General features: G+C 37.1%; 1 protein-coding gene across 6 annotated transcripts in view; it reads left to right on the forward strand.

The window, feature by feature from the left end:
• Positions 1-17,622, forward strand: part of LOC103176895 (LIM domain only protein 7) — a 118,683-nt gene that overhangs the window by 67,049 nt on the left and 34,012 nt on the right. For 2 of the 6 annotated variants that reach the window (XM_007890753.2, XM_007890754.2), the window contains exons 6-14: positions 840-870; positions 3,362-3,475; positions 5,598-5,790; positions 6,443-6,698; positions 7,617-7,937; positions 8,313-8,597; positions 9,550-9,759; positions 10,440-11,174; positions 14,220-14,252. In XM_007890753.2, coding sequence (XP_007888944.2) covers positions 840-870; positions 3,362-3,475; positions 5,598-5,790; positions 6,443-6,698; positions 7,617-7,937; positions 8,313-8,597; positions 9,550-9,759; positions 10,440-11,174; positions 14,220-14,252 — 2,178 coding nt within the window. The remainder of the gene's footprint in view (positions 1-839; positions 871-3,361; positions 3,476-5,597; positions 5,791-6,442; positions 6,699-7,616; positions 7,938-8,312; positions 8,598-9,549; positions 9,760-10,439; positions 11,175-14,219; positions 14,253-17,622) is intronic. The other 4 variants (XM_007890758.2, XM_007890759.2, XM_007890756.2 and 1 more) reach the window with 3 other exon arrangements.

Raw genomic sequence — 17,622 nt, forward strand, 5'->3', positions numbered from 1 at the left:
TCATGCAATAATTTATCCCTAAAAATAGTTACCCTCCACACACAAATTCATGCCAAGTCAGTATTATGATTTGGTTTTATTCAAATATTTTACTTCAGGTATAAAGCTCAACATCGGCTTGAGATCCAAATTGTTCGATAATGCAAGGATTTTGTTAAGATTGTACTTTTCTTGCCAAAAATATGTAGTTGTGAACCTTTATTTGAAATATGTAACATGCAGCAGAAGATCTTAAGACAGCAAGGGACCGACAATAATGATAATCCTTATGTTAGATATAGTGCCTTTCACAACGGAAGAACGTCTGAAATTATAGTGTATGTGTATTTTATAGGTGAATGTGGCAACCAATGTGCATACAGCAGCGTCCTACAAACAGCCATGATGTGAATGACCAATTTAAATTGGGGGATTGTTAGTCTGGACACCAGGAAAAACTCCATGTAACAAAGTTATCAAATGGGAATCAGTGAAGAGATGGGGGAAGGGTGGGGGGGATTTAGTGTTTAATTTCTGCAAATACCTGTGTTATAATTCACACCTTTGTTTGACTCTGGTCCTTAATTTTATTTAGGAAATGATGTGTTGTTAACAGCAATTCACAGCTAATATTTCTTTCTGGTAAATGATTGTTGTGTTGCCTTGCAAGTGATCACACAAATAAATTGACCTTTGTAAGGTTGGATAGTGAGCTTGGCTGCATTGACACTCATTTTGTTATCACCCACAACTGAGCCTGTGGCTTATATAACCAATATAATTAACATATGCTGTTTTATGTTTTTATACAACCAATACTAGAGGAAAATATTCTGACCAGTTTGTTTTACTTTCTGCAGGCGTGAAGAAACTCAAAGAAGACTGAAAAATGTAAGTATTCTGCATTTTACTAGTGGTGTCTGTGTTGTCAACATAATTTGCTAATTCATAACAACAGACGTGTTTAAAATGGCTTATAATATTCATGCACAAAATATTCCAATTGTGACCTTTTATAAGGTTAGAATAATACCCGAACCTCCGTTCTACCATTAGTGAACTTGCCTTCAGCCACTAATGCCATAACCTCTGGAGCTCTCTGCCTCACCCCTCTATCTATTACTAAATCTGTCTCCCGTCACTTCTTCATACAGTCACCTCCCCACTTTCCTCTTGTCCCTTCCTTGGCATTCAACCCTGCCATTGTACTGTGTTCTGAGAAGCTGTCCTCTGTGAAGGGTGCGACATAAAAGCAAGTAGTTGTTCAACTAATAGTCAAATGCTCTTGAGTTCCAAACTAGTATTTGATTAGCTTTAATAGCAGCTTCACATATGACTGTAAACATTTAGTGTCTTGTTTCTTGTGCCTTTAAAGGATCACTGTCAGCTTGCCACCTTGAATTCCTTTTCTTCTGTTAAATGATTATAATCATATTGCATGATGATTAAGGGGAGACTACACAGTTTACAATCAATAGTGTTAAAGTTGGCTCAATCTTATCCAGAATATTTGATTCACAGTATCCTGCATGCAGAGTCTGGATACACTACAGAAAGGTCTGCCTATAATTAGCTTTTACAAGTCCCTCTTGTAACCATGCATCTGGATTGTGTTAACGCCAATATTTTCAAGAAAAGTTTTTAAAAAGCTTTCAATGACCTACACAGCACCATTTACTTATTCAGTATCTAGCCTTGGATTCTGTTTTTCCACCAGAATCTCAATATCGTGGGGATCCTAATTTGCTTGCATAAACTACATTTATTAGTTCTGTAAATTTCCACGCTCGCTTTTCCCTTCTCCTTCCTGATTAAATTGGAGAGAACCACTCGATGTCCAGATTTATGAAACTAATTTTAAATACTACACAATTTCTTGAAGCTTTTCTGCACGACAAAGTAGAAGATGACAGTGTAGGTGAATTAAATGCGTTTCCAGTTTTAATACCAAAGAAAGGAAGCATTTTCAAATGCAGATCAAGGCTTCTTTTTACTGTTTAACAACATATTTTTACTCCAGTCACCAGAAGACTGTTCTCTACTGAACTTCATAAGATTGATGAATTAGTAACACCTATAATGCTGAACTACATGTACAACAAAATAACAACAAAATTACATTTGTAAAGCACCTTTCACATCGGGAGGAGGTCCCAATATTGTGCTCTGCATTGTCACCCTATTAATTTAAATTTTGAGTTTTACAAACTGAATTGACACCACATGTTGAGCTCTTAAGGCTGGACATTTGTGAGTTCCAGAAAAAAACATATATGATATATGTTATATATATATATATATGCAAAGTTATTGAGGTTCCATTTTCCTTACTAACTGCACTCCCGAGTCATCTACATTCACTGTTTTTCACACATGTGGTATGTTTGTATCAAAATAGCGTTTTCATATTTTAAAACTTGCCAACAGACTGGTAGACTGACAGGCTCCCAAACACATGAATTTCATATCTGTGGCAGTTTCAAACCCACGGTGTTTTTTTTAAACTTAGAAACACGATTGTTACCAACTGAGTCAAAATGATGCTTCTTAACATAAAAATATATAATTTTAAAGTGCTTGTAGATTTGACAAAACACAGCAGTAATTGGTTTCAGGTTTGCAATTAAACTGAACAAACTGGTGGGCAAAGAACTATAAAATGCTTCAAAATAGGAATTAAAATAGGGAAATTGAAAGGATTCAGGGTTATTAGATGATGACATTGGTGTATTGAAGAAAAGTCTTGGGAAGTTCAATGGGTAACCTAGATAGATAGTCCAATGGTGTGTTCTGCCTGAAACATACTATGTATGATTTGTGTTCTTTTAAGCAACTAGAAAAATAAGTTACAAAATGATATAAAACTAAATTTAGAAAATCTGCCCACTTTGTAAAATGGAAAAAGAGGGAATTTATACTTACAGTACATACTGCATTGGCTACACAAACGCCATAACTTCTGTCCCACACTTAAGAAGGAATGCTACACACACAGTAGGAAGAAAGACAAATGAGCTATAAATATTTTGATCATGCCTGCCTGTAAAGCCAATCCTTCCAGATAGCCACCCAGGAGGTTACAATGGCTGTTGCCTGCCTTGTAATTCTGACCTCTTTTCATTCCCCTTCTCTCCCCCACTAATTGTCAATCTACTGGTCCGGTTCACACAGTTGTAGGCCTGCAGTCTAGTACCAGACACAGTGCAGCAATCTAAACAAAAGGAAAGTACAACATGGTACAGTGAAAGTGGACAAACACCTAGGTCCATGTAAATGCTTGGTGTATAACCTCCACTAGAATGGTTTATTATGGTTTCTTGTTTTATATGGTCTTGTCTTATGTTTAATAATTCAAATGGATCATTGTGGCTGTTCTTTTCAGGTTTTGATCACCATATATTGGCTTGGAAGAAGAGCACAGAGTGAGCCTCAATACAATGGACCTTACCTTAATCTGAAAGCATTTGAAGGATTACTAGGGCAAACTCTGACCAAGGTAGGTTGTAAATATGTTTAATTGCGCTATGAGGGAGAAAGTGAATGTGATTAATAGCTAGCTAATTCTTGTGGTATCTGACCAGGCAACTTGAAAATGTACCCATGATTTATATAAGATTGTAGATTACAAAAAGTGGATTGAATGCTTAATGTGTTTGAATTGAAGATTTGATTCAGTTTGAAATCCATATTAATTGCAATTTTTTGGGGAGGTCAGCCAGGTGTTTGATACATGCAGAAACCCATCGCCATGCTTGAATATCAAACCAAACAGAACTCCATGCATCCCAATACGTGGAAATTTTTGAGATATTTATTGAAATGGAATGCGAAATCTCTGCCTGGGGGGACTCATCCTGCTTACCTAATTCCAGAAAGTATTAAGTTTAGATTGGCAAGTGCCAAAACTTAATTAGAAATATTTAGTGCTACTTAATTAGTAATATGAGTGATAAGACTTAATATTAATGAGGAAGGAGGTGAAAAAATACCTCAACATGTGTATACACATATGAATGACTGGCATTACAAATTCAAAATGCTCTGAGTGGCTTTAAATTCATTGTAATGCGCTTTGTTCTGGTTGGTTTGCTTATAGTTTAATTGCAGTGTGGACCCAAACATTTACTTACAAAAAAAATGCAACCCGAAAGCCAGCCAGTTCCATTGTGGAACATCGCATTTTAAATCCTATGATAACATGATGATAACATGAATTACAATGATGTGCTTTGAAACATGAAATTGCAATTTGAAGTATGACGTGTACTGATGGAGCAGCCAGCGGGCTTTCTGTGTGCGTGCACTGTGACTTCACCAGGCACCATCGATGACAGAACATATGGAAATTGCGCCATGCTATCGGGCGGCTTGGAATTATATGGGTGACAACTATTGCCTTACAATGGGGCATTTTAGTTGCTATTGAAAGCTAAGAAATCGAATTAGCAAGTATATACAAATTGAAAATTGTTTAATCAGAATAAAATTGTGTAAGCTATTGACATTTGTTTATTTGTTCACACTCAGTGTAAATGTAAGAATCTATCCAGCACAAAGAGAATCAGTAGCAACCCTGTCCCTTTTAAGAAGATCATGCCTGAACTGATGCTTAAAATGAGTAACTCTTGTGGTGTGTGGAGGCAGTATGGGGAAGTTGGAGTGGGAAATCTCTTTCAAAAATAGTTAATTATTTTAGCTGCTGTAGTGGATCTTGCATTCATGCATTGGCGTAGCTATATTAGGCTATGATTATACGAGTACATCTGTACTTGATTCTCCTGCATCATTCTTTTGTAGCATTAAACAATGGGATAAAAGTCCAATTTAATATCTGATTTTGAATATGTAATTACCTTACAGGTATTACAACATGGGATTGATGAGGAATTTATATTGGGAGAATTGTTGATTAGGAAATTGGAAGAAACTTCCTTCTCTTTTCAAATAATATCATGGGATTTTTAATGTCCACCAGATCATGGTCAGATGGTACCTTGGATTGACCTCTCATCTGAAAGATGAAACTTCTGGCAATACAAATGCTCCCCCAGTACTGTATTAATAATATAATCCTTGCCTTTGATATAGTGCCTTATGTTGTTGAGACGTCTCAAAGCGCTTTACAGGATATCCTCTGTAAAGTGTAGTACTGTGCGCTTTGTAGGTGAAACGCGGCAGCTAATTTCGCACAGCGATGTCCCACAAACAGGAACGAAACTTGCCTAAGATTTTGCCCTGCCCGCCCAGGAATTAAATCGAACCCGGGTCCTCTCACTGGATTCTTAGCTTGAGTCCTGACATGGGGCTTGAAATGACCACTTGCTGATTCTGACACTGTGCTATCAACTGAGCTAAGCTGAAAACTGTGCCACTATGGGGACAAAAGACCCTTTGGGATCTTGTGGGTGGGAAATGAATTGGGCATGAGTATGTTAGATGGGAAATGAGTTCCAAAAATGGGGAAATCAATCAATAAATGCAGAATGAAAGGAAATATTTGGAGTAAAAACCATAAATACCCTAAATTCAAGCACAAAATCTGATGTAAGTTAGATTTATAATTTATCATTGCAGTTTTGAAATTTGCTGTTTAAAATGAAATAAATTATTCTCTTCAGGCACTTGAAGAATCTAGTAGTCTCAAACGAAGTGGAAGAGATAGTGGATATTGTGATATCTGGTGCGCTGAAAGGAGTGAATCACCTATTGTAAGACATAGAAGGGACGACTCATTTGACAGTTTGGACTCTTTTGGATCGAAGTCCTTTACGAGCCTCTCATCTGAAGTAACTCTAAAGGGCAGTAGTGAAGGTAAGAAATATTTGTTTAATTCTGCAAATGAGCAACAAGAAGATGGTGGTCACATGTTGGTTGTTTTTCTCTTTGGGTAACTTTTAACTAGTGATGGTAATTATAATTATAATAATCCTTGCACTTGATATAGCGCCTTATCATGTCTTCTTAGACATCTCAAAGCGCTTCACAGAATATACTGCAAAGTGAATTGACTATATGTTTTGTGGGCGAAAAGATCTTTTGTGATCAATGTTTTTGTGGTTAAAATCAAGCAAAATTCACAATTTAGTGGCTTTAGTCTTTCACTTTTTACACAAAAGCAGAATAAATTGAATTGCCTATGTTTTGTTTGTCCTTTGCGGAATATTCTGCCTGAACGAGAATTGAAAGCATCTAACACTAGTATGAAAATAATTTGTGCACAAGGGACTTTATCACAGTCTATTAACAGATTTCTAAAAATATCACCATGATTGCTGTCAGTAATCTGTGAACCTTCAGCAGAAGTGATCCAAAGAAAACTTAAATAGGCAGTACATGTTGGGGGCAGTGAAACAGTCCGGAGAGCTGTAGTGGCTTAAACGCTCTTACTTTTAGAACTGTATTAAATATTTGAATAAAAACTGCCGTTGAAATCTTTGCTGAAATAATTCTATTCTTGCTGCAGGTGGTGGGAGCGATATTGAGTCAGAGTTTCTAAACGGCAAAATGATGGATGGACACAAGGATGACCTGAGTGTTCGCAGGTTTAATCTGACTGAGCCTAAACCTGTTGATGCTTTTAATAAGTTTTTGCCTTCCAAAAGCAAACCCATAGTATATTTGCCAGCTCCGCTGAGGAAAAAACGATTGGAAAGAAATGAAGATAACAGAAGAAGTTGGGCAAGCCCTGCATTTACAGAAGCTGATGGCTCATTTTCAAGGTACTTTGACTTTATGAGTTTTCTGCATTTAGTTTTATTCTGGTTGTTAGGCAATGCTGTTCTGTTAACTGGATATATTGACCAAACAGTTGGAAAGTTATTGATCCTTAATACATTTGTAAATATTTCTTTTTTAAAGAGATTTGTCGGCATGAGTTTTGTATTTATAGTACGTTTTAAATAATCCTATAAATGTTTTTGACATCTGATCTCTTCTAATGCGGCAGTGGGGTCATACAAGGGAGGGGAAAGGTTAGCCAATTTTCCCACTCCTAATCGTTATTCAGTGATCTTGATGCAAATCACTTGCATGTGTGTTTCAGATGCAAGTGGGATCAGGTTCAGTTGTGATGATACTCTCCTTTTTCTCCCCCACATAGTCAAATAAATAATTTGATACTCTTTCATCCACCTCGCTCAATGAAGACCAACTGCAGAATCATTTTCTTTCTGATGTTCAGATGCTACATGCACGGCACAGCTGATCTGTCTTATAAGGGGCTCGTATGGAAATAATCTCCAAGCTGTGATTTCCTATTGGTACATTCAAGTGGTTCCAAATGCTATCTGTAGCTGGTCCCAATGCTAGTTTCTCTTCCTCCTCTCCCCAACCAAGGAATACATTGCATTCAACACATTGACATCAATGATGTATATGGATGTGGGTTTAAATGTGCTGGTGCTGAATTTGCAGGACTAAGGTTCATCTCTCTTATCTTTCAACCAAATAATGTAAGTGAACACTACAACAGTATGCTCTCTGGCCACTCCAATAATGGTACTCCTAATATATTGGTAATGGCAGAAATTAATTCTGTATTTGTCTTTAATGCTGTTCGACATGTATTTTCTTGAATTGCGTTTAGTTTGCCTGTTACCATAGTCTTCAATGCAAATTGTTATCTTAATTGGTCACAGTACAGCAACTGTGAAGTCTGCCCAAGAAGGAAGTGTTGCTTATGGTGTGGCTGCAAATGATGCTTCCACTGGGGATGTGGGTGGAGCACTTCTTGAGTTTCTATATGACTACCCTGCAAGTGAATCTGAATCAGATAATGAAGGAAGAGACCCTGACCTGGTGTTGGATGACTTGGCACATCGCAAATTTGGTGCTCCTGTAGGTTTTACAAGGCAGAAACTTCAACTGCAGCCCAGAAATCCACCTGAACAATCTTTACGGGCGGTGCCCCCAACTAGAACTGTACCTGTCTTATCAGAAGAAACCAAGAAATCCGGCAGGTCAGGAATAAGCGTGATTTGCTATGGCGTGCAGCTTTTGAAGCTTCAGCTAACCACCATTTTAATGAAATCTTTTAGTTTATGTTCAGTGCTTTTATGTTGACTTGAATTACAATGCAAAAATATTGCACATTGTTCCACCAGTGGCTCTTTAGTTACTATATCTGCCTGTGTAGAACTTTTAACTTCAGCTCCATTGCTGTGTGCCTCTGCAGCGAGTGGTGTGGCCTTGAAGTGATGACTTTGAACTAACCATTAAATATCAGGTTTAACTTAAGAATGCTGAGATGTTGCAAGAAGAAAGTATGTTTTTGGCTGCTGAACATGTGCTGTCAGAGAAACCCACTGACTTACACTGGATCACTTTTCATACAGCAGCCAGAGGCAGCTAAGTGATATCAATGTGGTGAGTGGGGATTCTGCTGGTCTTTCCCAACCCCCTTGGGATGAATCCTCTTCCGATGAGGATAAAGAAGCTATTCCAGATCTTGAAAAGGATGACCTCTACACTCGTAAGCTGAGTCCAATATTGCCAGGGACAGGTGTTGCTTTTGACAGATTTCTCCCAAAGCACTGGACTCGAGAAGAAGCAGAACGATGGAAAAGAATACAACTTGGCTCCCAAAGCAGACCTTGGTATAAACAGCTTCAGTACATCAGGTTTGTCTTTGCCTGCCTCATTTAAACTATGTTTAAAGTGGAGATGGTAAAGGAAGATTGATTTACAGTGGAGATCTGCAGTGTGCTCATATTTAGGCAGTTTTGTTTTCAAAGTTGCATCGCTCGCTCCTTAAACCTTGACTGTATCACTTGATTTCTCTTTTCAACATGAACTTGAACCTATTTCCTTCTGGTTTCCATCCTTTACTTTTAAATCCAATTATTTGAAAATATTTTACTGCACTTTTTACATCTAAATTAAATTCTACATTATAAAAACATTACCATTTATTTGAATCAATAGTTGTCAAAATAAAGTGCTTTGACATGTTTGCTCCATGTGAAAGGTGCTCTACCACATGTTAACTGTATTGTAAAATTATGTAGATTTTCTTTAATGACTGAAGAATTGCCTTAAATACTGCTTTACTAGGTGTCCGAGTAAAACCATTACTTCTTCAATGAATCCTATTTCTTGAAACCTTTAAATCATTCCCTTAACTGTAAGAGGTGGCAATTGAAGTAATTGGTTAAGTTCAGTAATGCTGGGAATTTAGTTATGGGCTTCACTTCACAGGCAATTTGGGATACTAAAGGTTTAACCTATGGTATTTGAAATGATTGCTTTAGTAACTCTTATATATCTGTAAAGAATTGAATAACTAACAATTGTGAAATTAATCAAATACATTTCTCATTGAGACTTGGGGAGTGAGAGAGAAAATAACTAAGATACAATTGTCCAAGTGGAATATAATGTAACAAAATACAATATAATTGACTGTGGATGGCAAAGTGCTTATACGTGCTTTAATGAGGCCATCAACAACTTCCTTTAATTCTGTTTCTCCTTATAGTGTCTTGCTTGCTGATCAGTTGTACAATTGTACTCTCCTGTTTAGCATAAGTTTCACTTTTCTTATTCTCTTGCTCTTGTATCCTCCAACTGCAGAAGGAAGTCACCTAAGTTGGAAGAAGATTTAGAGTCTGATGCCTGTCTTTTCACTAGTAACACACGTGATAATACAGAACAGACCCAGGAACACAGCACTGCTGATTACTCTAGGGTGGATTCTTGCCTTAGTATACAGACAGTAGAATCTGCAGTGGCAATATCTGGTGGAAGTGCAGAAGATGGCACTTGCAATTTATATGAACAAAGGTCGACTTGTTTGTATGATTTAAATTGAACTAATAGTCTTAATCATTCAATTATTCCACTATGTGGACATACACCCCAAAAATGTAATGGACGTGCATCCCAAAAATGTAATGGACGTGCACCCCAAAAATGTAATGGACATGCACCCCAAAAATGTAATGCAGTTCCTTAAAGCTGGTTAGATTTGTTTTTTTTAATTCAAAAGATACTGGATGCAGCATGTTACAGTATATGAAAATCTATTTTTTATTAATTTTATTTGCAACATCAATCAGTCCCTGTGGACACTTAATGTATAATTCAATTCAACTTGCCTCCTTTGATATAGATGCCCTTTAAGACTTGAACGATTTATATAACTGAGCTGAAATGTCCATTATACTTTATAGCATTGTCTGGAGGACAGCTAGCACACTATTGCAGATCATTTTGTACTCTAGGTGGTAATGAGCACCAAATAGTCCAAATTATTGCTGCTTTATAGTAAGTTTGAATCTATCTCATAAATAGTAGATAATTTATTATCAATGCTTTTCTGTCTGTTTCAGCCTTTAACTCTTAAATTTCATCTTGATATTGCCCAAATGCAGATTTGTTTCTCTCTCTTGCTGTTCCACTTACCAGTAAATATTTCTTTCCTCTTTCTCTCTTTTTTGTACTGTTTTTTAAAAAAAACGTAGCCCATTTCCACAACGTCAAACTTTATACGCGAATTCTACTAATTCCGAATTGGCAGACTTCTCTGTTCCGAGACCAAAGCTGAATCCTGCGGCAGGTCCTAGAATTGTAATGCGCAAACAGAATTCTTTCCTTACACCTCGTAACCATCTCGCTAAACACGAGGAGGAGGACCAGGACTTGGAACCAAATTTGGAAAACGACGATATGTTCATTCGGAAAACGGCTGCCTTCCACCCTAATCTCGACCTGACTCATTTGTTCAGTGACGGTTGCAGAAGTTTGGAATTGAATGACTCTGTTGAAAGGATTGTTACCCAGAAGAGACGTGACAAAAATGTAATACCAGATCCGGAAAAAGATGATGTGATCATTCGAAGAGAACTTCATTCTCAAGCAAAGAAATTAGTGCCATCTGGCGCACCAGACAAATACATCCCTGTTCCATTTCCAGAGCCATGGACTTTGCCCGAGTGGCTCCGCTCCAAATTTCTTTGTCTGCCTGAAAAAAATCTCTCTTCAAAGGAGGAGATGATAGAAAAGAAATGTGAGAGTGCATCACCCCACCCAGAGAAAGACGACATGTTGGCTCGAAGAATAGCCTTATCACAGACTAGTGAAAAGGGGCACCCTAGCAACTTTGCTCCTGGTTCATGTAGTGAGGAGGACATGAAGAAATGGGAAAATATAAGAGAGGCCAGCAGATTAAGACATAAGAAGAGGCGCCTGATTGAGAGGTCAGAGTGTGTAGCGGCTACCAATGTGCATTGCAGCCATGTCGCTTGAGTTGTCTGACAAATGCCTCTCTTACTGACTGACTCGTGCATGTTGTGTGTGAACATGTGGAGCTTATGTTACTTTCTTTTCATGTATTTCTTTTGGTTTACTTTTTACAAAGGGAAAATTGAACAAGCATGAGTTGATACTAACAACCGTATTTTTGCCTTTGATGTCCCTATATACTATTTCAACCCCCAATTGTGCTTTTGAACTAAGACAACAACTTGCATTTTATGTGGTGCCCCTCATGCAGAGTAGCATCTCAGAGAGCTTAGGATTCATCCCAATTTAGAGTGCCAGTTAATGTGTATTCCAGTTGTAACAAGTAAACATCAAACTTCCATGTTTCTAGAATTACCATTCTGAGCAAAGTAGTGGAATAGGGTTCAGTTTGGGTGCCACCATTTATAACGGTCCAAAGTGAATTGAAGCAAATAGCTTTGGAGCTGATGGGTTCAAAATTTGTAGGTAATTCATCCTTTAGTTCACATTTTTTTGCAGAATTTCATTGAACTTCCTTTACCAAGCCTGGGAATATCATGCAGCCTTTAACTTGTGTTCTTGCAGAGCTAGGAATAAATTGACCTTTTAATGCATCTGAGGAGAGTGAAGGACTGCACTGTATTATAAAAATGCTTTTCATGCTTAAGTGTTATGCCTCTGGTTGGTTGGTTAAAAATATTAGCACTGTAAAATGTTGATGTGCATTTTGGAGACCAAACAATGATAAATAATTGCGTGTTTGGATGAAATGGTATATTTGAGAAAATAAGTTGCGCAATAATATTTTAGCACACTTTACCAATGCTATTCAAAGTAGAACGTGTATTGAGTAGGTTATTTCAAATAGTACTCTGCTTCGTCACAAAATAAATTTGTTGAGAAATTGCTGGGGAATGGCCTTCACGGCTTCTTCAAAGGATATCAATTCAAACTTTACAGGAAGATCTGAACATAATTTTTCATTTTTATCTTCACTAAACCCTGGACATCTCAGTATGGATAACTTACTACTAATAATAATTATAATAGTCCTGCACTTGACATAGTGCCTTGTTGGATTGATTGTGTGTTTTGTGAAGGAAACCCAGCAGCCAGTTGGCACAGCAGTGTCCCACAAACAGCCATCGAGAGAGTAATGAAATTTATTTGGGAGGGTGGTTGGGCAGGATACTGGGAGCAATTCCCTTCTCTTTTTAAATAGTGTCATGGGATCTTTAACGTCCATTTGAACAGGCAGATGGGACCTCGGTTTAACGTGTCACCTGAAGGACGGTATCTCTGACAATGCAACACACCCCCTCTACTTTTGTAGTATAAACATTTGTTCAACTTGTTCGTGACTTACTATTTTTGACACTTTTAAGTCATGGAGAGTATAAATGTTCTGTGTAGAGGGGAAAAAAAGGTACATTTGTAAACCTAGTGTATTCTCTTGGTTATTTAAATGTGAACATGGGGAAAGAGGGGAAGTCGCTTGGACTTCACTTAGTTTCTCGTTCAAATCTCCATTTCTTAACCAGCTATATTATATAAATTGTGATCTAGATCATCTCTAAATTCAGTTTTGCACCACACAGGGCATCAGAGTTAAGCCTATGCTGGTGCTAGCTCGTCTGCAGGTATTGAAATGTTTTTTGGTTACTTTACCCATTGGGACTCAGTGATTCCAATTCCTGCTCATTTCCATATCCTTTTATATTGTTAACTATTTGCCCGTTTGTGACATTAGCATTCAACGGTTTGCAACAATGTCTCTATTTAACTGCAGAATGATTTTATAAATGTTCTGCATATATTTAATGTAAAAACATTATAGCCTCACAATTTTTGGCATTGTGCTCACTTGCCTTATTTAAGTGAACCAGCTTCTTTTTGCTGTAACACTGTATTAGCATTTCAGAGTAGTTGCTATAGACTGAATGGATGAAAAATTTCCAGATCATCTGCATCATTCAGAAGTAAATCCAGCTCCATTAGAGGTTTCATGGTTTGGGTTCCAGTCTTAATAGTCGGTTGAACTCTCCTACCCTCAAGTTGATTGATTTCCAGTCCATTATTGAGACCAAAGGAGATTTTTGGCTTATTGGCATTAGTAGTAAATGTGAAGAAATTAGCAACCAGGCTACCCTGACAACTTTGCTGAGTGGGAAACTTTACACTGAGGTAAAGTAACAGGAGTCTATGATTGGGCGGAAAGGAATAGAGAATAGTTACCCTCTTCCTTTCCCGAGCTTTCAAACTGAATGCCTCAAATAATTTTGAAGTTTGAGCATTGCCAACAGTAAACTAGGCATTTCCAGCAATCAGAAAACCTTGGATCAGCTATAACAGAACTGTTATTTGAAACAGTAGAAAGTGCTTTTATATATTTTAACTGCTCTTTCAAGAAGCAACTTGCTTTTAATCAAATGCGATGGTAAATTCGTACCATGGCATTTTTGTTTGCAAAAGCTAATTTGTTTTGATTTAAGCATTGCATGTTTTGTGTACATTTAACCTAGAAAATGATTTTGAACATCCATTCCATCACAGCAGAAGCCATGCGAACATCCTATTTCTATTTTAGCAGCGACTTCATTTATTGTACATCATAAATAAAGGACCACAAATTGAAAAATGTTCAGTCATTTTATATTAGGAGCAATAGTGATTTTTATCTTTTAGTTTGATAGTGACTAGCTTCACTTTGTGCTGTATGTTTCCATAATCACTTCACATATGTTAAGTTTAAAACCTTCTTCGGTATTTCGTAGTTTAAAAATATTTCACACAGAGTTTTGCTGTTAAAATGACGGTTGCAGCATTTGTTATATTATGGAGTTGGAGCTGATCAGGAAAGTTCTTGTAAAACGTCAGGTTGTGTAAAACCTTTATGTATAAATTATTTCAAAATAATTTCTCATTTTTGCAACTGCCAGTACCAAATATTGAACACCATCTATTGTAATAATAACGCAGCTGTTACATGTTGTCTTTATTGGTTTTCTTCACTTCTATAGACTGCTTGAAAAGTCAGCTGATATTGATTTAGGGTAAGTTTTTAATGCAGGCTTAGAGCTTCATGGTACATGTGCTCTGTTTTTTTTCTGTGGTGTGTGTGGGCTCAACATGAATGCAAAAAGCTTGCAAAGGATGCTAATTAAACATTGTACCACAAAATAGTCCTTTGTCTCTTGCTCTTTCAGCTGGCTGATGCAGTTTACATATACTGGTACTCCAAAACATACAGTATTGAAAACAAAATAAATTTACAGCTGCATATTTTTCATCATCTATGGAAGAACAATAAAGTCACATCATTGTATTAAACATCAACATAATTGTTATTACAGAATTACTTGAGACTAATTAATTCATCAACTGTATCAGTTTCCAATCTTAATTTTTCATCTGAGTTCAATTGATGCATCTCTCCCACAAAGTAGTTACCTGAATATATCTGCAGCTGTGTACAGCATGAATCCTGGATGCAATGTACATGTTTAAGCCATAGGGATGTGATCACATCCATTTCACTGATGCTGCGTCCACTAATTCTGGCCTCATAAATCCTGCTGATTACAGAACACTACCATAGGATTTTAAAACCAGTTTTAACTCTTTTGTAGATAGATACCTACAGTGTATGCATTTATATAGGGAAAATAATGTTCTGTAACTATAAAATGTTTGAGAACAATTTGTTCTGTACAGTTTTTTCAACTGCTCTCTTTAGTCCTATACATAAAATACAATAGGCAATTGAACCTATACCTTATCACTCCACAACACAACTTATTTTGTGCACAACATTTTTCTGTTCATTGCAATTTAAAAAAAAAATCAGTAATAGACTACTATTTGTTTTACTATTTTATATGTCTCATTTTGGTTAATGGCTCTTATAAGAACCATTGACAGACATTTGTGCTAAATTAACTGCACCTTTATCTGAATAATTTAACATGGCATATTGGAGGCAAACCAAAAAGTGAGGAAAATGAGCATTGTGCTTCTCAGAAAGCTTACCTTTTGTTTCATTCTAGTTCATAACTGAATTAATCCACAAAATAATGAAAAATGTTGCAGTTGGCTGCAAAATGATTTTACTATTAACAGTACGCAAAGTCCACATTGCATATTTTAGCCTCTTTGTCACATTATTTACATAAAAAAGCTATTTAAAATAATTAGAAAGCCTTTAGAAATGTGGGGGTGTGGGGGCAATCCTAATAGATTCTCAGTTAGATTTTGAAATGTGTAAACTAGCTGTAAATGTGCTTCCATCTACCGTGCCCCTTATAACCCCAAACTAAACAATCTAAGATGCCAACATGCCATGAAGAATGATGCCAGGCACCTGTCGGTACAAAGATTTACGAAGAATGGACAGCATGGAAACGGGATACACTGCCCAATCAGTCCATGCTGGTGTTTATGCTTCACATGAGTCTTCACCCATATCTTGGTCCCTCCTATGCCCTTTTATTCACCCTCTTTGGGTAGAACAACAATATTGCCAGATATAAACTCTCTGATAGCTCAGTGGATAAATACACTGTGGGGGTGTGTTAGTAATAAAGAGACCAGGAAGTGTTGATCCTTGACCTATGTTAAATCACATGTTCCTGCAATAAAGACAGCAGTATAGTTGGCCTCAGCATCCCCTGGTTGTGAAGGGAGGACTCTAGTGGAAATGATTACAATTCCTCTTCCTGATGTGAGTAGTTGAAAGGTGTGTGTACATCACTGCTGTGTGGAGACAGGATCATGCCCAGCTGTAGTTTTCTCTTTACCACATTCAAACTCAAACAAGGAGGTTACATTGGTCCATGTGTAGAACTGTATTCTAGTATTGATTTGCACGTCATGGAAACTAATACAGAGAAGGAAAATTTGGCACCTTTACAGGAAGAGCAACCAGTCTTATCAGACCTCATCAATCTAAAGAAGAATTGAAACATCAAAAACGTAAAACACAATCGAAACTGTTAATTGTTAGAATGCTGAGATTAAATCTTAAATTAAGGAAATCAAATAAATGTTTATATTTAATTTATAAAATGTATTCCTTTCCACCTCTTGTATTCGGCTCTAGCTAGGACTCTCCCTATTCAGCTAATGAACACTTCCAGGCTTACAATGCAAACAGTGGGGTCTATTGTAGACCAAGTATAAACAGCTGTATTCTATACAATGTGTAAATACATGTGTAGAAATGGAAATACAAGTGACCCTACAGATATATTTAAATCGGATGCATGATTTATTATATAATTAAAACTAATTTTTTGCTATGTTGCTAATTCCATACTTAAGGGCAACCTTGCACACATTTACAGTGGCACATAATAGACTTAATATCCTATGTATGTAGAGCAGAGCAAGACATTTGTTTTAAAATATCACAAAAACTTGAGCTGCCTTGCTTGTGTGAGGCTTCACATTCACATTGAAGGTTCTGCTCATATTGGAATTGGAGCAGAACCATAACAGAGTCGACCTTCTACAAATCATAATAATACACTGATATTTGCGCGCTTCATTGTAAGCAACTTAATAACGATCTTTTAGAGGGCACAGAAATAAATTACTCCCCAGGTCAGTGCTGCAGCTTTTGTGGTATATGCGCTTAACACAGCTGGCCTGCTTCTTGCCTCAACATTTACGCTCTGCCATCTAAGGCTTAACAGTGCAGGCACAAAGCAGCATTGGGCTTTGTTTCAGCTTTATTTAACTTTGCTGGCTGTTAACGCAGATTCCATGCAAAATGGACGTGCTTTCAATGTCTCAAGTTGAATTATACGAATATAATGTTTTGTTATATGTGATTGTTGTTACTAATGTGTATTATGAAACTTGTGGAGTCTTGTAGCTCAGTGGTTAGAGCACTCGCTTTGAAAGCGAGAGACCTGAGTTCAATTCCAGGCAGGGCAAAACCTTGGGCAAGTTTCCTTACTCCACCCGTCTAATAATCCTCCAAAAAAAAGAAAAAAAACCAAAAACAATAATAAATTGGTCATTTTCAATCTACGACTGTTTGTGGGACATTGCTGTGTGCAATTGGCTGCCGCGTTCGCCCACAAATATACAGTCAATTCACTTTACAGTGTGTTCTGTGAAGCGCTTTGGGACGTCCTCCCGACGTGAAAAGCGCTATATCAAATGCAAGGATTATTATTATTAAATGATTTATAGCTAAATATGATTGCCAAACAATTGTTCAGTGAAAAATCTTGGGTCCTTGTGGGTGAATATTGATTGTGGGTATAACACATTTACCAAGGTGATTTTGGTTCCATAAACCTGGTCCCCCACCCTAAAATTCGGTGTGAAAAAATTGCCAACTTCCAGGTCATCAGTGTGGAAAAATGGCCAGTCAGTGCTGCAAGCTGGGTACACCTAGTCCCACGCTAAACTGGT

This window comes from Callorhinchus milii, unplaced genomic scaffold (assembly GCF_018977255.1).
Source record: "Callorhinchus milii isolate IMCB2004 unplaced genomic scaffold, IMCB_Cmil_1.0 Scaffold4, whole genome shotgun sequence".
NCBI classification, from domain to species: domain Eukaryota; kingdom Metazoa; phylum Chordata; class Chondrichthyes; order Chimaeriformes; family Callorhinchidae; genus Callorhinchus; species Callorhinchus milii.